The 21,183-nt window shown below is 45.6% G+C and overlaps 2 protein-coding genes across 2 annotated transcripts in view; one reads left to right on the top strand and one right to left on the bottom strand.

Annotated features, from left to right (window-relative positions):
• Positions 1-5,861: 5,861 nt before the first annotated feature.
• LOC149337040 (uncharacterized) lies at positions 5,862-20,237 on the top strand. Its single transcript, XM_089553272.1, has 5 exons — positions 5,862-6,411; positions 7,996-8,254; positions 9,309-9,360; positions 14,632-14,691; positions 19,757-20,237. The coding sequence occupies exons 1-5, from the start codon at positions 6,073-6,075 to the stop codon at positions 20,088-20,090; spliced, it is 1,044 nt and encodes a 347-aa protein (XP_089409398.1). The 5' UTR covers positions 5,862-6,072; the 3' UTR covers positions 20,091-20,237.
• LOC149337039 (uncharacterized) overlaps positions 7,252-21,183 on the bottom strand; it is a 113,847-nt gene continuing 99,915 nt past the window's right edge. The window contains exon 8 of the mRNA XM_089553275.1: positions 7,252-7,311. Within this exon, the coding sequence (XP_089409401.1) occupies positions 7,293-7,311 (19 nt within the window). The 3' untranslated portion in view covers positions 7,252-7,292. The remainder of the gene's footprint in view (positions 7,312-21,183) is intronic.

Raw genomic sequence — 21,183 nt, 5'->3', positions numbered from 1 at the left:
AGGCGGCGCAAGGTGTTGCATGCGTCGTCGCACGCCGGAGACCACAGTGGTAAATTCGCACTTCCAGACAGCAGTTGGGTAATTGCGAATAAACCGGCGGAAATACGAGCACAAACCCAGGAAGCTGCGCAGGTATTTGATAGAGGTAGGTTTGGGAAACTCAACCACAGCACAAAGTTTCGTACCCAAGAGCTTTGGGAAGAATTTCCGCGTCTGGGAGACGACGGCGGCAATGCCGAGCTACATGACCAGGGAGGCCTCAAAAGAAGCAAATAAGCCGAATGTCCGCTGTGCGCTAGGCAACGCTGACCCTTGGAGTAGGTCGACGGTAAGGCACCGTCCCTCGCAAATGCGCCGGAGGCGCACTATAGATTGACGGCTGCGGTCTTGCGAAGGCATCGGCATACGTCACTGGAGCGGCGACAGGAGGCGGTCTCGCGACGGCTTCGGCAGATGTGAGCGGAGCCGCCACAGGTTGTGGTCTGGCGAGAACGTCAGCGTATGTCAGCGGAACGGTGACAGGTGGTGACGGATGGGCCGGTGGAAGAGCCTCAGCTATTTGTTCTTGAATTGTATGTCGGAGCGCTGGAGCCAGATATGATGGTCGGTCTTGAGAGCTCGGCAGAAAGGAAAGTTGACGTGCAACTTCTTCCCGCATGAAGTCTTTAATCTGCTGTAGTACCAGCCGTGAGCCCAGGATGCGACTCAACCTGCTTTGGCCGCAAACTTGTCAGAATCTTCAGCTTGCGCAACTGCTCAAAGCTTTGACAGAGTGTGACAACTTCAGCAAGGGTACGCAAGTCGCGCGCTAAAAGCATCTGAAAAGCGTCATCATCAATGCCTTTCAAGATGTGTTGGATCTTGTCGGCTCCCGACAGAAGAGGACTGACCCGCTCGCACAAGTCAACGACATCTTCAATGTAGCTAGTGAAGCTTTCACTAGCCTGCTGAGATCGTTGGCGCAATCGCTGTTCGCTCGGAATTGCTTGAAAGCCGGTCGACCAAATGTTCCTAAAAATTTAGTCTTAAAGGTCGACCAGCTTTGAACATCGGCCTCATGGTTGCGACACCAGAGGTTAGCCACACCGGCGAGATAAAAAATGACGTTGTTGAGCTCTGTCACATCGCCCCATGTGTTGTAGACGCTCATCCGCTCGTACGATGTGAGCCAATCTTCAACATCTTTCTTGTCGGTACCCCTGAAGATGGTCGGGTCCCGTTGACGAAGGGAGCCGGCACAGATGACAGTCTGGCCCACTTGTACGGCCTGATGTCTGACGTCCTCAGGCATCTTGCGCGTCGGGAGAGCATGACTACGGAGCTCCAGGGCTGATGTTTTACCCCGGCACCTCCACCAAATGTAACGGGGGGTTTATTACGAGGTATTGCAGCGACGGGAACGGCGACGGCAACAGTCCGGCATCAGGTCGGCGAAGCACACACAAGCGTAGCGCTGGCAAAACTCGCGAGAGCACTGCCACCTCGTCTTCATCTTTTCAGATCATCGGACGCATCTTCTTCGTTATCCTTGCAATATATATATATATATATATATATATATATATATATATATATATCTTGAGAAACGCTTCATTTAGGTAAACATTTACTGTGAGTCGACATTTCGGTAAGAGCCTGTCGTTGTTCAACAAAGAGTCTTGAAAAAGGACATGCTTTGTCCGAAACGTCGACTCGCAACAAATGTTTACCTAAATGAAGCGTTTCTCAATTTCACCTTTTACCTCTAGGAACCAAGTACGTTTATCTTTTTGTGCTATATATTTGTATATATATATATATATATATATATAGCACAAAAAGATAAACGTACTTGGTTACCCACACACACACTGACACACATATATATATTTCTGAACTCAACTACAGTCATACTGGTTTGGGAGACTTCAACATCATCTCGCTTACTCATCATCATCATAGCTTCCATAAAAAAATTACATTGATGTTTATAATGCACACTATCAATCACACATCGCTGAAATTTTCCACAGTTCCAAAGTAATCAGTATACATAGCTTATATATATATACCGACTCACCTTGAAAATTAAGGCAGGATTGAACAAAACCTCGGTAGTTCACAATTCTGGTAAATTTGCAAAAAAAAATTAAATGCTACGAACAATATATAAAGAAAGCTGGTTAGTTCCTACTCCTCGTCATAACACTAGACAGCAGTGTTTATCCAAGTTACCGTCTCTTCTGACCACCTAGAGATTGCATGCTCTTGATTTATTTTGCTCTTCAGACCAGTATCTTCATCCTCTGTATAAGGCTTAAACATAAATATTTCCTTTCTTTGTGATTTCATCATTTGCCTTGGTTTGTGTTGTGCTTGGAATTTTTTTTTCAAGCACTAAATTCACCCCATTTATGTTTACATTTTGCTTACTGCACTAATTGTTTTGTATATTGTGATGTGCTGGTTCTACCAAAATATATAAACCTGGAGCTGTGGGTTCGTCAATTTGCCAGCGAGCAGCTTTGTTCCCGTCACTCTCTGATCTCATATGTACGATGGCAAATAAATAGTTTTATTATTATTATCCCTAGTACAGGTAATTAGTTCAATACCGCAAATCTATGGCTTCACTCTGGTTCCTTTGAAAGACCAGCCTTTGACAGTACGTTTCAAATACTGGGTCTATCACTTGCGCTGCTTGGGTCCCTTCCTTCTTCCACGGGGCATTTGAAGAGCACATCGATAGGTTAGATAGACCGGTACTGCGCGCTGTTCTTTTTATCTAGCCAATTCGCAATCTTTCCTTTGTGGCTTTCGTAAATATTCCCTGGAAGGAGACGAAATCTAAAGGTGAGCGCGGGAGGAAACGGTGACAGCCGATAACAGCGATAAAATGTCTGGACAGTATAGAGACACGGAAGTGGTTAGGTTATTACAGGCCGAGGATCCTCCTGTGACATTTGCTTTATTCCGGTTGCATGTGCCTTTGTTGCATGCTTTTAAAAATGATCCTTAAATAACTTGTCCAGTTAACAGTGTCGCTGCAGTGCTTATGCTGCAGTTGGCTATAAAGGTGTCTTGCCTTTGCGACTTTATTAGCTATTCTTGCTGCAATATTCTCATTGTTCACAGGCAGTTTCGTACGGTTTTAGAATCGACGTAATGTGAAGTTCCTCGCGAGGTCTTATTTGCACAAAAAAGCTTTATAGAGCGCTAAGCACGCAAGCATATCAGCTCATAGAGAACAGAACTTTTCACAAAAAAATCTTTCATCCCTCGGTACCTAAAAAGATCCAGCTGCTGTGCTATGCATGACAACGGGAATTTCATGAAGCATGCTCTTAAGAATAAAGCCGGTGAGCAGGGAAAGCAGGAATTCAGCGCCTTTACGGGCTGATGATAGCTCATGCTTTTGATTTTAATCGCCAGCATTAGTTTTTCTGTGATTCTGAGCTACGCACAGGATACTTCACACGACGCGATCTCTCACTCACTCCCGTAAAACTTCATAGTGTATATGAAGTTATACAAAATGTGATAATTCGCGCCTGATACACCTGCGTTCATCACAGCCGCTCTGGAAATCAAAATTTTCTTGGGCTCCAGTTGTCCACAGGTCTCACAAACATTCCCCCAGTGAAACTGGTGGGACGTCAATAGCGTTAAGACCACCAAACACAATGACAGAGGGTCAAACCACGCGAGTATGCCCACGAAATTTCAAAGTATGCTGCTCATCGCAGTTGAGAAACACAAAGTGCCCAGCGGGCCTGGAGCACGGATATTAGTGAATGAGGCTACTCCAGTGGCCTTAGCAATATTTAAGGTGCACCACAACGAAGCGGCTGTGCGGACGGCTCTGGGCGACATGAATAAGAAGGCTCCTTAGCTGAGCTTCGGCGAAGGTTGGCGCGCCGGCGTCGTAAATTTCTGTTGCAGCTCAGCACACACCGACGACTCTTCAGAAAAAAGAAAATGCTCCATGCACGCCGCGGTAGAGAGGGAAAGGGTTCGCACTGTGCTGACGCAGCCTATTACGAGAAGCGATTTGAGTTTTCTGCCTCGAAAGAATACAGAAGTGTGGATAGCCGCTACATACGAAAAAACTAAATGCCAAATGACTAGGCGGATTCAATCTGGATTCGGTACGTTTCCAGATAAATTTTACGTCTCAAGCACACAGCATCACATTCAAGGACTTGTAATACAAAATAACCTACTTATGTCTTTTCTCAAATCAAATGGAAAAGCAAGTGCACGGATACTAATTTCGGTTGCTCTAGGTTTGTAGGAGAAGGGTTGATACCAGTGCATAATATTAGCAAAAATATGAAGCACCATTTGTGAAATATAATTGTAGAAATTACTTTCAAATCACAAAAATAATATTTCTTATTATTTTTCTAAGCTTTTATGTACATAAGGTATCAAGAAAAATAACATCTGCTCAAGACTATCTCTAACAAAATTTAACCGTCGCACCGACTGCTGCACTACCCTAAAGATTCAGAAAATGATGTGTCAGTAGCAGACATTCCCACTGACTCAGAGAGCACAAGGTGGAACCAAGTTTTTTAAAGGCAATTTCAGCTTTTGAGCTGGAAAAAGCGACAGTGCCAACCCGAACAAAAGCCATAAGTTAAGGTAAGGCCATCGAAGTGCTGCTCACACATGAGTCAACTTCTGTGCAGATATGATACGCCTCTACTACTTCCCGTACTAGTTGGTCTTTATGGCGATACAGCACAACAGTGCTGTCAAAGTACGGAGTGCATAGGCAGGATTTGCAATGTGCAAACTTCTTTCTTTTTCTTGGTCCTTCGTTTTAGTTGCGCTGTTTCGTTCCTTAAAGTTAAGGTAGTAGGCACACCGCAGTCTTAGAATAAACATTAGTATCATAATAAATTGACCAATGTAATTTACGGGTGAAGTTTGTTCTGCACTATTTATTTCATTTTTTTGACAGAGAGAACCAGTGAACGAAAGAAAACCGTTTTGAACAGTTTGCAAAGCGATGTTGCCATGACTGGAACCGTTTCATGTACGTTCTGCAGTACCAGCCATAATATCTCCACTTCCGCTTTTTCCGTGTTATATTTCGCCATCCAAGGGAAGTTTTCGCATTGCAATAAAATAAATCTTTTGTAAGCGAAGTAACAAAGAAATGCTGAAAAAATGCGCGTGATCACTCCAGATTATTTCTCCACTCATTGTTTTTTTGAAAAAGTAAACCTAGAGATGAACACAACTCAGAACTCCCATAATAACACTTTCTATGCGTTCCTATGGCGGGGTCGTTCTAAATACGCGGTATACTACTTGTACTGCACGCTGAAAAACAAGCCATGTTAAATATAACAGGTTTCATCTTTCCAGGTTAGCACACACAGGAAGGGTTCAAGAAAGAATAATGCAGTAATCTTGCTTACCCATCACGCAGGCGCTGTTAGGCAGTTTTCTTCCTGAAAAATCAAAGCTTAGGTGAGCACACTGCAGAAAGAAGAATGAGCGTGAGCGGTGCAAAAGGGCTCTGTTTTAAATAGCGCTTTTCGGCATCGTTATCTCCAGGGCGGGCAGCATCACCCTCTCCTTAGAGAGCAATGGCGTTATCATTCTTATTCCCAAGAATTAGTACTTGCTAAGCCTGTAATCTAAGATGAGAAAGGGCGCGGGAAGTACGCCTCCGAAAGACGTCAGAAACCGTTTGGAGTGCAGCAATGTAAGGACCAACCAGGTAAGCGCCTCTCGAGTGTCACCTGACGGTTCGCTTCTTCGCAAACGCCTATCAGAAGGAGTCTTTTATCTTCGTTATCTGCATTCGCAAGAACCCTCTTCTTTCATTTGTTGGACTTTCATAAGCAGAGGTAGTTTTGCCACCATTCAGCACGGATCGCTTCGACATAGGCTAGGTAGTACCGCTTCCTTTAAGTTTAAATCACAGATACCACCCACTGAGTGTTTTCGGTGCCTATAATCTCATCGTCTAATTGAATTGTTTCAGCAGCCGCCGATCTACGGTCAACTTTTGGCATTCGTCATCTTTGACGCTAATTCGACTAAAGGCACGATAAATACGATTTCGGTTTCTAGATGGATGCATCGAAGAACGCAACTGGGACTTCAGGAGTTATGTCCAGCCCGCACTTGGAAGAGGACTCAAGTCTTGCCGCACTTGGCACTGGACAGGATGATAGTGAAGTAGGATGCTCAGGCGTGATTGAAACGAAAACAGAAATGGAAGCTGTAGAGTCTCGAAGCAGAAGCAAGGATTCTGCCGGCATAGACAACCAAAATGCCATTGTACCCACTGCCTCTAGTAACCTCGCGATGGGGAAGGCCTGTGCTCAATCGCCCGGAGACGAACAACCTGATCAGCCTGCGGACCTCAAGTTGGAGCCAGCATCGGGACCATTGGTACCGGTTCAACAGGTAAGCTAAAATTTTCAATGCTGCATTTGGCACGAACGTCCTTGCGAGCACCGCCTGAAATATATGCTGTATCTTTCATCACGATTCAAGGTTCCTGCAACACTTAGCATACACACGTGGAGTAACTTCCCGTTACGTATGCCTTAAGGTGAACAACTATTTAAGGCATTGCTTGCTTATAGTCATATCTGAGCCAAAAGGACATGGAGAGATCGATTAAATTATCAAAGAAGGCTCGAATGTTGGCCTCGGTGATGATCTCTCCCCACCTATTCCATGGCCAGTCCCTCGCAGCGGGTACGTGCCAGTTAAGGTATGAGGACACTAACAAAAGCAACGAAGGGGAGGGAGGTGCGAACGTGTACCAGCACGTTACGGAAATGCTGTATACACCTATGAATGGAGTTTCATGCTGCTTGAAAGGAGGAATAGCACCCAAACTGCAAGTATGATTTCCCGTGCCTCCGGCTGAATGCCCTCGGTTATGTCAGCTGATAATGGTCTTCCATCAATATGCTTCGCCAAGCAGCCAGACCCAAGCCAAATATTTATTTATAGCTATTGACACTCGATTTTGTGTACATAGAAAAACCTTGGTGTCAGGCAGTATGTACGAAAATACGCTTTATACGTACCACTAATTTCAGTGTGCAGACTCTGCTATGTCCTCTCTGGTCAGTACGTCGGTGCCAGAGTGCCAGATGCGTGGTGAAGATCGCAACTGCGCTTGTACTCGGACATCGCACCCAGGTCCAGGACGAACATTAACAGAGCAGTCCTCTTGGTCAATGCAAGATTGAGGTACACAGTTGGTGCTGGGCAAGCCAGGCGGTGAGGGAGGTGGAGCGGTATTGCAGCAAAGCCGATGAGGACGGTGCAAGCTACGTGTATGCGCTAGCACTGAAACAAAAAGCGCCGGAAAGAGAGGAGGTAATAGTAGGGCAGATAAGATTAGCGCAGCCAAGGTAATGTACTCTGGAGATTCAAATATGGGCATGTGCAAACCACCTATTTTCAAGAAGGTAAAGCAGTGGTATGAGGGCTCACCGCGATCTGTAAATGCAGACGAGACGGCAGAGCGATCATCATACCAGATGGCGCCCCGTTCATATTAAAGGGCACTGAAAAATTTGAAAATCTGAGTATTTACAACATTTTGAAGGTGTCATAGGCTAAAATTCCAAAGAACTTGCAAAATATAGAAGTAGGATCACCACAGAAAATAGATTAGGGTATATTTGTGGCGATTCATTGATAGATTAAGGGAGATGAGTGTGTCGGAGTAGTTTAGTATAGTCCCATACAATGACACAACCGAATGTACTCCAACATTCCAGAACAAGATCCCCATGCGTACCTTAGACACTCACATAAGACACTAACTGTGGACAACATAGGTGGCAACCGAAATGTTATTGTATTTTACTCTTTAATATTGTGATTAAGAAGGCCCCCCTTGTTTTCTGTCAATTTTGTTTTGCCCCGATTAATAAGATAAACAAATGTTTGCATGCGTTTCAAAATGTGTCGAATACACGTAATTACAATTCGTAAACTGGCATATTCTTTAATTGTTCCTTGCAGGCAGCTGACGACCAAGTGCCTACAAGACAGATCGGTACATCAGAACCTTCTGACCACCGCCAATCTGCTGTCGACGCAATTATTGCCGAAATTTTGGTGCTGCTCCCTGACCTTAATGATTGCCAAGTGGATGCCCTAGGAAAGGAACTGCGTGCCTACGGCTTAAAATCTAGAGCAGATATGGCATATATTAGAGTAGAACACTTGGTCAACGCTTTTGGAACTGAGAACGCAAGGAAAGTCGTGGCGCACTTTAACCGTAAGTAAGATCTCAGTATATTAGAAAATTCTTTGAAGTTCAGAAGCTGCTGATAACGCCAGATATTTAGAAGCATGTTCTTTGTCAGCCACACACAATGCCCTACGCGCTGGCAAATGTGCACTAGAAAGACGCTTCCATCACTAATTCCAGACATAAATTTCTTGCCTGGTAATGACGAAGCGTTCACAGGTAATAAACCTGTAAGGTGAAGGAAGAAGTGCTGCATGAAACGACCGGAGTCTGAACATTTTAACCCGCTGTGGTTGCTTTGTGGTTGTGGAGTCTGGCTGCTGAGCACAAGCGCGTAGGGTCAAACACTGGCCTGCATTCATAGCCTTCTCTTTCTGCTTATTTCTTTTTTTGAACGTCCTCGTCTTTTCGAGATGCCTGCCCAGGCTAAGCCTAGAGAAGGTGTCCGCACTTTGGTTTCATTTAGGTTGCTTCATGTGTTTGCTTAACCAGTTTTGACTAATTTAAAGAAGCGTATGCTAAAAATGGGTATGGTTGGCTTGATTTATGTTTGGAATTAATGCTTATATTGCAGACAGTAAGAAAGTGTAGCTAGCACGCCTAGAAGCTTCAGAAAACGCAGTCCCTTTTGTTTAGTAATACTGCCCCGGCTTGAGAAATAACCTATAGTCAAGTAAAATATTGTTGATGTGGTGTGTTTATAGGAATCGATGAATATCTAAGTGAAGTTACTTTCTACTATGGCGAATCTCCGAACAATTTAGCAATTTAGCGCCTAACTTGTAGCCACCAGTCATTTGTGGCCAATAGAGTGCAAGCTTGTTAGGAATGGTCCACTTGCAATCATCAATGGCTATGTATTATGGCATGTAATAATAGTAATAATAATATTGCATATCCTATTCCACTCGGAACTGAAAAACATCACGTGACGAGCTTGTCCCTACGCCGGTATCGTGATTAAGCTATTGATAAACAGCAATTTATGTGCCGCTTATCCCTAACACATGATAGGGTATTGAAGTGCACGACATTGATTTCCCTGCTATTTTTAGTGGCTCATGTGAACTTTTTTTCCCAGCGGGTGCCTTTGTATCTAACCTGGACAGCAGGATTCTCTCTGAAGTTCACAGGTAAGGAAAAAAAACACTTATGCCGAGGCTCATTGCTTTTGTATATTGAGCCAATTTGCGTCAAGTAAAACGGCGGGCTGTGTGCAATGGCAGACTTGAGCACTTGCTTAAACTAAGGTTTCACTGCACACTGTTCACAAATACACCACGCCTTCTTTGCGATAATATCAATTAATAAGCCAAAGTTATTGTGCTTACCGGACCCCTCCACCGAGCTCGCCTACCCAGCTTCCTGCCCGAGACCATCGCACTGGTACTTACAGCTTCTTAACAAATGAAGGTCGCCGATGTTCTCCGTATATAAAACGGACATAAGTTACTTCTGATTTGGCGCGTGTCAGCGCAGCATCTTTCTTTTTTTTTCCATCGCGACAGCCGGAATATGGCGCGACTTATTCTTGACCAAGCGGCGTTCTACTGCACGACAGGGACCATTGTCAGACAATTCTCTTGCCAGAGAAAATGTGTTCTTGTAGAGTAAGGACCTTTAAGGTGATACACCGCGACCACTCATTTACAAGATCTCATGAAACATCTTCACATTGGAATTGGCTGGACATAACACTGCCAGACTCGACACGGCCTGCGGTGCAGAGCACCAACCAAACTTTATTCTAGATTGCCGGACGGCTCTCCATGGTCTAGAATTAATGCTCCACGGGTCCAGCCCATGCGCCAGGCGCATCTAATAACAGCTAATTCCTAAAATGAGTGGTGTAATAAAGCATCCTTTATGTTCTTGAAATTTAAAGTATTGCAAAAACTGCCGCCTAATGCATTGAATGCGCGGCGGCGAATTCAGCTTCAAGGTACTGTGGACATCGTTGCTTTCGCATGCTTGAGTCACTGAGAGCTTTGTGTAAGAAATGAGGCTGAAACTTTCGTCCTTTTTTCTAACCCCGCTGCGACTATGGAGGCGCTCGTATCGAGTGCATGCACACTCGCAATCGTCGAGTTGTGGTGACCTTTCTTAGCCCGACGGCTGGCTTGACCCGCCCCCGTTGGGTTCATGTGCTGGTAAGATATAGGGCCACGCATCCGCGGCGTCTCATTGCTTTCCGAGGCACGACGTACTCCTTTTCAGAATGGCGGGCATCTAACGGGCTTATGCGTGCCTAAGAATAATGTCGCGTTGTGCATCGTTCTCTATAGAAATGGGCCAAAAATTATTCGCCCAGCCAACCCCGACAGTACGAAGCTTTCTCTTGTCGTCAAGGAATATTTGCGATATGCATGCCGCTGCGCTCGGTTCATGAAAAATGTCTCCAGAAAAAATCGCTCCCTCTCCCGTAACCGAAAGTAGAGTAAGCATGAAATGTTTACGGGCATAACACTAAGCGTACGGGGACACGACGAGATGCAGGCCTGACAAGAATGTATATGCAGCGCGTTCAAAAACTGTCTAAAGTGCGTAGAGGCGAAGGCGTTTTCCGCACCACTTTGCCTATGTGACACTGGTGACGTCACCACTGGATGACGCCACACATATTGATGACGAATAATGACAAATTACTAATTAGTGACTGATTACTGATTAATGACTAAATACTATTTAACTGCTAATTAATGACGCTAAAGGTTCGCATTTAGGAGTGGAACGCGACATAGTGTTGTAGAGCTGCCATGCAGTCCACGGAACACCACCCCCCCTTCGCCGCCGCGGTGGCTCAGTGGCTATGGTGCTCGGCTGCTGTCCCGAAAGACGCAGGCTCGATCCCGGCCGCGGCGGGTGAATTTGTTTGGAGGAGAAATTTGAGGCCCGTGTACTGTGCGACGTCAGTGCACGTTAAAGAACCCCAGGTGGTCGAAATTTCCGGAGCCCTCCACTACGGCGTCTCTCATAGCCTTAGTCGCTTTGGGACGTTAAACCCCATAAACCAACCAACCAAACCAACCCCTTCGGCGCGATGCCTTGCCCTTTGAAGATGACGCTTTTTGAGGAAACGAAATTACGCAGTAATTCTCTGTCATCTCGGTGGACACCCGAACCGTACCGTAAAGGAAGGGAGGAACGCCACCACCCGTTCGGCGCGATGCCTTGCCCTATGAACGCAAGGCTTTTTGAGGAAAGGAAATGGCGCAGTAATCCTCTGTCATCTCGGTGGACACCCGAACCGCACCATAAAGAAAGGGAGGAACGACACCACCCCTTCGGCGCGATGCCGTGCCTTTTGAACGCGACGCTTTTTGAGGAAACAAAATTACGCAGTAATTCTCTGTCATCTCGGTGGACCCCCGAATCGCACCGTACAGGAAGGAAGGAACGCCACCACCCGTCCGGCGCGATGCCTTGCCCTTTGAACGAACCGCTTTTTGAGGAAAGAAAATGACGCAGTAATTCTCTGTCATCTCGGTGGACACCCGAACCGACCGCTAAGCGCGCCGCGCGCGGCAGGAGCGGGAGTTAGGCCGCGCTTGGTTGCTACCAGCCTCGCTACGTGACGGGCTGAAAGTGCAAGCAGTACTGCTTTCGTAACAAAGTACAATAGATGCCTAAGTCGCCCTTCTCTCTGTTGGCCTATGAGCGTTCTCAGAGGCTCCTGCGGTCCTCGCCGGTGCCTCCGGCCTGACTCAGTTCTTGGCCGGTGTTCGGTGCGCTAAAACCTATAATGTTGCGATCAGTATAACCTGTACTAGGAGCATAGCGCTTTGTAGAATTACTAATATGTGTTTTTTAACTAGCACTACTGCGTGTACGCGCTCTGTTTCTCTTTTCTGTACGTTGGTTCTCCTCAACGAAGCTATTATTTATCAACGCTCAACGCCGACTACTTGCTTAAGGCGCTTAAAAACATCCATTCGAAACTTTGGTAATGGTGTTGTAGCAGTAGCCGAATTGCTTAAAGTCTCAGAATAACATACTTCCGTTTGCGCTACAGGAGGCTGTAGGTTCAAACCTGCTGAGACCTACATTTCTAGTACATTGCACAATATATGTTGAATTTTCAGAGATATGGGGGGTCGGATACAAAAATCAACATGTGTGCAACCAGGGTGACAATTTTTACATAATCAACTACAAAGTTCTGAACATTCATGCGAACTAAAAACTTTTTAACTCTTTCGCTACCGCGCCATAGGCAATCGTTCGCATATGATCGATTGAAATTGCCCGCGCAAAAAAGCTAATTTTGGAGCGTTGTGGAGGTGCTCCGCCATCTAGTTAGCGAGCTCAACAACTGCTCTTTCGATTGCACCCTTGGTTTCAGTGTTTTGACATGAGGGGGCGCCGTGAAAAATAAAACTTGGAACGGCCGCAGCACCGTCAGCCGGAGAAAATGGCGTCCGCGTCGCCGCGCGCTCCTTGGAAGCGAAAGCTGACACCGAGCACGTCGGCCGGTTTCGGTTTCGTTTTTTGCGACGAAAGCAGCGGTTATTAGTCGGGCAACAATGTACAAACGTTGGATTTCGGTTTCGGCAGCGAGACTTCGCCTCGGGAACCTGGAACGTCAGCGCGTACTTGCATGTAAGTTCTGTTTTCGTTCGCTGTGTGTTTTCTGCGGTTCATACGGTTTGTAATTGATGAGAGTGGTTTATTTTTGTGCTTCAGGATCTTGACAACGTATGGCGAAGGCAGTTTGCCAAATTCTCAAGGTCGCGTCGCGTTTTTCAACCAAGACGACAGCTAGGTGTCCATATCGGCACATCGCTGCGGAGCGGCGCTCGGAGATTAGCTCGACTTCTCGACCTTTTTTTGATGCTCTTCACGGCGGAAATGATGAAGACCGTGTGCGGAAACACTAATAAGTGTGCATGGATGAAGGTTTTCAGCAAGTTCGGCGTGACAGCTCATGGGAAGACGTGAATCTGTTGTAGATGCTGATGTTCTTTGGAATCATCATATGCATTGGAATTGTTGTCCTGCCGCGACTTTATTTCTACTGATATTCCAGAATAATCTATTCTGGCCCTCTGCCATCAAAAATGATTTCTCAAAATTGGTTTTTCGCTTTTTTTTGTTTGTTTTTTTGCGCATAACGGACCCCGATGATTCAGTGGCGGCAGCATCTATTAGCAAGAATTGGAAAGTGTCCTGGCTTTCGAACCACATCGCTAAAACTTATTTCATTGATTCTGATGTTTTAGAGCTTGCCTAAAATGCCAAATTTTATCAGCTGGCTTTCAGGGAGCAGCTCATTCAAGAAATCTTCGGGTATGATGAGGGAAAAGAAGTCCACGCCCCCAATCCTCTCATAGTATCCATTCAACACCAACCGAAAAGAATGAAAAAAAAGAAGAAACTACAAGCTCGGCTATCAGAGAACAAGGGAGGAACAAAGATAAAACCTTAAGTGAAGCACTTGTCAGTCTACCTCTGCTTCACATCTTCACCTCTGATTGCTCTTCACAGTGGCACCACAGTCATGACCCCTGACTTGAAAAGCCATGGAAAGTGCAGTAAATTTTTCTCATAGCTGAAACTGTGAATAATGACAGCTATAAACATGTGCAACAGTTTGTATATTCCAGTTTTCCTCTAATCAAGTTCGGGCTTAGTGCAGCCGGTAATTTTTGTTTTTGCTATATATTTTTTTGTGTTTTTAGCAAATTTCACAAATAAATGTTTATTTACTTTTGCACACACAACTCTGGTGTTTGTTTCATTCAGAAGTGTAACTAATAAGCTACAATTTCATGCATTGCAATATGTGCTGGGTGTATTAGTTCTTGAGAAAAAAAAATTTTTTTCAGTACGCTCCAAATCGTGCATTTTTCCGCGGTAGCGAAAGAGTTAAAGCCATCACTGAACAACATACCAACAACCTAAGAAGCAAATCTCGTAAACACGCCCATACCAATCATGCCCAATGGCGAGCCAACTGCTGCTGTTCGCTTGGCTTCCTGGTTATGAGCTTTGAATATTGCAAAAGTTTGACATACTAGTTCCGCGGAAAAATATTCTTGTTTTGTGTGCGTCTAAGCTGCGCTACAGATTTGTGGCTGCAAGCTAGGTGTTCATGTTTTATGGAGGATCGTTGGGTGGTTGTTGAGGTTGAGAAAGATTGCCTGATATGCTTGTTGGGATAATAGCGTTGAATCATTGCTGTGTAATAGCGTTTTATTCACTTCTGTTGCGAAAAAAACAATTATCGACATCGGTGCAAACTGCTCAAAAAGACGCTCTGAAATGCCTGGCCCATTCTCAGAGACCGGCATTATATTTTCTCTTTGAGCCTGCCGTCTATCTTGGCGAACAAAATAGCCACTTTTGGGTTGGCTTCACATTGCCACAGTTTTGAAGTACTTCAGTTACGACTGTCAATGTTCCAGATTTTATGAAGTGGAAAATAAGCATACGACGGGTATGTTTGAAGCTGCATCGCAAGTAGTGTAAGTATAAAAGACTCTTTTGTCACTAATTATTCTCGTGTTTGTGAAGCGAAGTACACTAACACGTACTCGTCTTGACTGATGTCTTGTGCTTACATTCACCGGTTTTCTCCACATACCGAGTTGACCAGCCTGGATCCATGCTGCATAGTAGTCCGTGGTCCTGATATTACATATTACAACAGGCATTTCAGTGGAGGCCATTGGTGACATTTAACAATATATTTTCTCAGATAGAATGCTACGTTTCCTAGGCGTAGTAACACCATCGAAGGGGAGTCAGAAAATTGCTGAAGGGGTGAATGAGAAGACATTATGTTTTTAAATTTGTTTTCGGGAGTTCCTACCTATAGAAGTAGGCGCCTGTTTTTATAGGCTTGAAGCTGGCTTTTAGAAATGGCCGTATAATTTGTGAGGACACCATAAGCACTATCATGTTGGCCGCTTTTGCCCAACAAATTATTGCCATCCTGCGGCTCAGGCGGGGCTGAGTGACTGTGGAGCCCACACAGGTTATTTTTGCGACCACTATGAATAACTTTTCGGCAAGGAGTGAAATTTGTTCATGTGAAAACCCGCGTCGCTTAAGCGACTGCTGGGCCTTGTAAATTGCTTTACTCTTGGGTTTTGTTTATCAGTGTTTTCAACTGGCCCCTCTCGAAGATGTGATAACAAACAGCACAGGTGGGTAGATGCTCTCATTTTCGCCTTCCCTCCTTCACACTCACCAATCTATACTTGTCCCTGGCCCTCAGTTTATAAACTTCTCTGGTCCTCTTCGCCCGCACTCTCACCTCGCAAAATTTGCTTGTTCTCCATTGCTCTCACTCTAATGAGCACTCTCTAAACTTCTCAATCGGCAGTTTTAATGGTCGAGTTATATTTATTATAACTCATAAATGCCGATGTTACCGAGTCGCACTAGGTATAACTGTTCGTTGTGTCCACTTTCAGCTATGTCCAGGCGCCTGGTTCTTTTAAGCTTAGCACTGTAAAGTTTTCATTAGCCAGGAATAGTCGCAAAAGTAACCGGGGTACGGCGCTCCTGCTTTACTAATCCCTGCGAAAAGCCTGGTCAGTTTGGCACGTCTCCTGGCAGAGGTTAGAATAAAATGCGTCAAAGAATCGCAGCCGTGAAAACCGCAGAATGCTTCTCCCGCCGGGAGAATTTCAGCCTGATAGTTCTCTGAGCTGCCAGCAAAAGAGACATCTTTGTAATTAATCAGGCCAACCTGCCCATCGATGCGCACTCCATAAGTTTGGAGCCGGCACTAAAGAGGACAAAACAAAGAACAAAACTACCGGGCGAAACCACACATGGCTGGCACTTCTATTCAAAGGTGAGCTGCCAAAAACGTCCTTAAGCAACCACCTGTCGAGAAACAGCGCAGCTGCGAAAAGCGAAAAATATCAGCGGGCACAGCGAAGGAGTAGGATGTGAGGGAACAACTTATTTTAAGAAAACAACAGTCCTCACTGGTGGGCACCAAACAAGTCCTAGAGTTCGTGGGCCTGGGCCTCACTGAGCGCTCTGTCCACCAGCCATGCTTGTCCAACTGGTTGCGCAGCTAGAGGGGGGCCTGCCATGAGGAGGGGGATGACGGAAACTGTCATGGTTTGGGGGCCTTCCCACAGGTAGGGTATGAATGTGCCGTTGGTAGCCCTACCTATTCAGCAAATTGGGAGGTCATGGCAGGCTGGTAGCGATTAAGGAGATAAGATGAGATGTAGCAGTTTATCTGGAGTTGCCACCACGGTGAATTGTATTTTGAATCTAGTGTATGGTGAGGTGGTGGTAGGCTGAAGCGGCTGTTTTTGTAATGAGTGGCGAATTGGTTTGTTCGGGAAAAGAGCCCGCGAAGTTTCCAGCGTGCGAAGTGAGACCGCAAACGCACGCGCGCCAAGCAGTGTGCAATTCGAGTCGGGAAGCGGAGATTTGAGGGAAGTACAAAGCTAGGAGAAAACCAGTGCTAAGGTAGTATTGATGCAAATCCAAAAGTAAATTGGTCATTGCTGAAACGCAAAGAAAATCAAAAAGAAACTTGAAAAGAACGGGGAGGTGCGGTGAGGGGAAGAAAAAACTCCGTAAAAACGCAGCCCTGGAAAGGCAAGATTTTAGACAACCGTGGTGGTGGTCGGGAGCGAAAAAAAATTGCACGGAAGGTGAGGAAGCGAAAAAAGAAAAACCTATCGCAGTTATCGAAATGTGCGCGTTTTCTCTTTCACTGAAGGTGATTAAAGGGGGGTCACAAAGTGGTCTTTGGCGTTTTAAATTTTGAAGACTTTTGTCATTTCCGCCATGAATCGATTGCCGCAGTTTCTGACTTTGGGGCGGCTTCCGAAGTAAGACAAGCTATCGGAATACATGCAGTGGGCACCGAGGTGCCGGCAAATCACTCTCTCCACTTTACTGTGGTGTTCACGTAGGCGGCCATTGTGCCACCAATTGGTTTTTAAAGCGAAAGCTTTACTACTTGCACTTTCAGCCTTTGCCGTGGCGCGGCGGTCCCACCATTGACCTTTAGTTGACCTCTGTGTGACGTCATGTGTAACATCACGCCGAAGAGATGGGCGACCGACTCGCGCCGTCGCAAGCCGCGGCTGTGTCACCACCGGCGCCTAACTCCTGGCCTCTCCGCTAGGAGCGCAACAGGTGCTTTGTTACGTCACGCCGAAGAGAAGGGCGACCGACTCACGCCGTCGCAAGTCGCGGTGGTGCCACCACCGGCGCCTAACTCCTGCGCTCTCCGCTAAGAGCGCGATTGTGGCGTTCCGCTGAAGAGATTAGGCTCGACTCACGTCGCTAGAAAGCAGTACCTGTGCCAACCACCAGCGGCTTAACATTGCTTCGCGATCTCGCGCCGTCCGTGTGCGACGGCGGTGCACATGAACGGCGGCCTGACTGGACTGGATTGTACTGGACTGGATTGGATTGGATTAGAATAGATTAGATTAGATTACATTAGATATACATTGGATTGGATTGGAGTGCATTGGACTGGATTGGATTGTATAACAGATGGATCGCCACAAGTCTAACCACAAGCACACCACCAGGTACACTACCAGCTGAACCATGGCGTAGGTACGGATGTTGCTTTCGCAGTTACCGGGCTTAACCGAGCTAAGCCACAGCGAATTGTTTTCCAATGAAGACCGTGCCATAGCCCCAAGGGGATGGAGTGAACTCTGACAGCACACGGCAAGAACTGCAATATGTGATGCATGGTGCATGGGCTGAACTTTCTGTTAGGCAAATTGACAATTCGCAAAGCACAGAAAGAATGGATAGGGGCAGAGAACATCGCGTCTATGTGATACTTTGCCCGATTTTTTTGAAGTGGCGGGAGAAAATGTTACGATAAAAAGAAGTGGCTCTGCTTTTTCCTGACTCTTTTCTGGGAGGAGCGACCTGCGACGGGTACTTGCAAGTGATGTGCTTCTTTAGTTGACCTTTTGGGCTCCCTGCCACAGCTTTTAAGATGTTCGGGAGGAAACCCGGCAGCGATGAGTCTCTAAACGTGTAGACTCAAGTTGCTCTACACCAAGTGGATGCAGAATGGCGTAAAGAGATTCAGGGATCAAATTTTGGCAATGCTTCGTTTCGCTCATTTGAAGCTAGCTACCCGAGTTGCACGATAGCAGAAGTTTCGCCTGTCTTGATTTGTAGGCCCAGCCAATATGAAGGTTAGGAAACGACTGCCTTTGGTCAAGAAATTTGATAGAGTGTTTTAAATGGAATCTATGAGACACCTCGACGGGAACCAGGGTGCCACGGAAATCTACTTGAATATCAGGTATGCAAGTATGGAAAGGTTCACCGGAATGAGCCAAAAGAACCACATAGTCATGGGCATACCTGAAAGTCTTGATGACGGCTTGGAAGGCTTCTAGAGCAAGCAAACACGATTGTCACTCACACTAGCGGCAGTGCAAGACCCCATAGAGATTCCATTTCTCTGAATGAAAATGCTGCCTCACCAAACAGAGAATCTAGAACGAAGATTACTTGGTTACGGAAGATTACTCGTCTAAAAAAGGCGTTTGTACCCCTGCCGCTAAACTGCACTTCTTGTTTAGTTATGTTGATTGATTGAGTCATCGCACACATGCGTGTTCTGGAATCAGCTGCGGCCAATACGCGAAACTTAAGCCAGCACAGCCACGTACTTTTTGACATACTCTCACCTTCAATCCCTCCAACTTTTCCTCCCTTACCCTCACCTCAGCAGCTCTGCCCTTCAACCGCCTTCCCAAATTCTCATGCGCTCATCCTCCCTCACCCTCGCTTCACCGATCGAAACCCTCATGAGATGAGGGTAAGGACACCTCCTTTAGGCCTTGCCCTCGCGAGGGTGCCTACATCTGGTAACTACGAGTAAAACCGTCCTCTTCTGCCCAGGAAGCGATCGGAATAACTTTTGTGTACGTCCACTGCACAGCAATTTCCAATATAGGTTTCGCTGACTAACTGAAGCAGGCCATTTCAAAATTTATTTTGTCCATGAGTGAAAAAAAGTTTAGAATGGTTTATAATAGAAAAACGTACGTTTTGCTCAAACAGGCACTATAAAAAGAAATTGCGCTGGGATCGTGTCTGTTCGTGCAATATCTCGGAATTAAAATTGCTAAAGTTTACACTGAACATCTAGGAATGGACGGTTACAGGACGTGAAGGGTCCATTAGTTTATTAGTAGGTGTGTTATAATTTAATGTATGCCGTTACGTGGTCCTCAGGTGAAAGGCTAAATGGATAAACGGGAAGGTTGTATTTAAGCAAGCAATTGCAGCGTGATGGAAGAAGAGCATATATCAAATACGCCACTTGCAGAACGGGAAGAGATCGCCCGTTAAGGGACTCAGCGCTCATACCGACTGTCTCCTGTCTCTTCAAATTTCATTGCACTTTCTTTCATGACTTTAAAAGAACAATGTGTAAACCTCGCTAATTTTGTGCGTGCTATTTTCGAGGGTGTACAAATTTCGTGGTCATTTCAGAGAGATGAAATGCGTTCACTAGCTCGATGTTTTTCTGAAAAAAAGACATTTCTTTGTTTTTCGCAGCTCAGATGTCCTGGAAAAAGAATGCAAGAAGACGCAAGAAACTCGCGAAAATAGGAAACGGGAGCTGGATGCATGGAGCACCGGAATCAATGATACCCGCGAGTCTACATCTAAACTGCTTGATGCAGCATTATCGAGAGCAAAGCGTGACCATGAAACCTTCCTTCAAAACTTAGACAGACTGAACAGGGAGCTTAGTAGCGACATACAACGCAGTTCCAATCATGAAAAACAAGCAGGCTGCTGGGGCGCACTACGCTCTTTGTTACCAAAAAGAGATAGTGAGAGTTATAGAGCAAAATGTGAGGGAGTCGAATGTCGAAAGAAGATGTAATGTTTTTTCCCTGCATAGCTTTAGCCCCACATGATGATGAAGTTGACTGCTAAAACAATGGCTTTTACGTCGCCTTTATCTGAAAGCCTCTGAAGAATATTAGCATTAATTACACTTGTGCGAGGCCTGTCTTTCAAGATTTGTTTTGGTTTCAAGGGGAAGCTTAGGTTTTGAGTTTATAACCATGTCTGTCGTAGAAAACCTTTTCTGCCTTGAATATTTGTGTGAAGAACTAATAAAATGTATTCCGTGATACCTAGCCCAAATCATGACTTTGAGGTAGCGTCTTTATATTCATTTACTAGGCGAACCAGATGGAACCATATCTATAAGTGTTATTGAAGATGACAGTGAGCTCAGCTATGATGTGTGATTATTGAGCCCTGAATGCGAATATGAATTTTTAATGACAACTATGGTTTTGGAAAGGTAGAAAATTATGTATTAGTAAAAGGCAGGTAACAACTCCCCTCGAAAATTCTCATACCTGTCCACGTCTAGTAAGTTCCTCACTGCCCATCATTGCCTTATTAACGCACTACTTCAACAGGAAGTACCGTTAAAATAGGGCGCAAACGGGATCGGTCGCATAGGGGCTCTAGTGCTCGTCTGGTGAGCCTAAAGACCTTGGAAGGAATTGTCTTCGTGAAGCCAGCATTCTCGAAGAGGTGAAATAACAAAACACCATTGTACCGTGTGATACCAGTGCACGCTGAAAATGCCCTGGCAGTCAAACTAATCTGGATCCCCCCAGCATAGTATCTCATAGGCGATGCCAGTTAGGGACGTTGAAAGCCACAAACACGTGTTACTTTAAAGAAAATTTATTAGGAAAGCAACATATCGAGTGCTGCCGGGATTTCCGAGCGCGAAGCCTAGCTCGCTTCGCATACCCTCGCATGTAAAAGGTGCAAGGTTCGATCCCCAGTGCCCTCGGATACGCAGAGGTAATGCAATCGCTGCAAGCATTTCTCTAGCCTTGTTCTCGGCTTCTTTGGAGCGAAATACTTTAAAATTCTTTGGCCTCGCTTTGAGTAGACGATAAAACCTTGTGCCGTGGCGCACTTTGGCTACAGATGCCCTTAAACCATAA

The sequence above is a fragment of the Amblyomma mixtum genome, chromosome 7, assembly GCF_055824585.1.
Source record: "Amblyomma mixtum isolate Tamu chromosome 7, ASM5582458v1, whole genome shotgun sequence".
Lineage (NCBI taxonomy): Eukaryota > Metazoa > Arthropoda > Arachnida > Ixodida > Ixodidae > Amblyomma > Amblyomma mixtum.
Note: the sequence above shows the minus strand (reverse complement) of the source record. Positions and strands in the feature narration are given on the sequence as shown.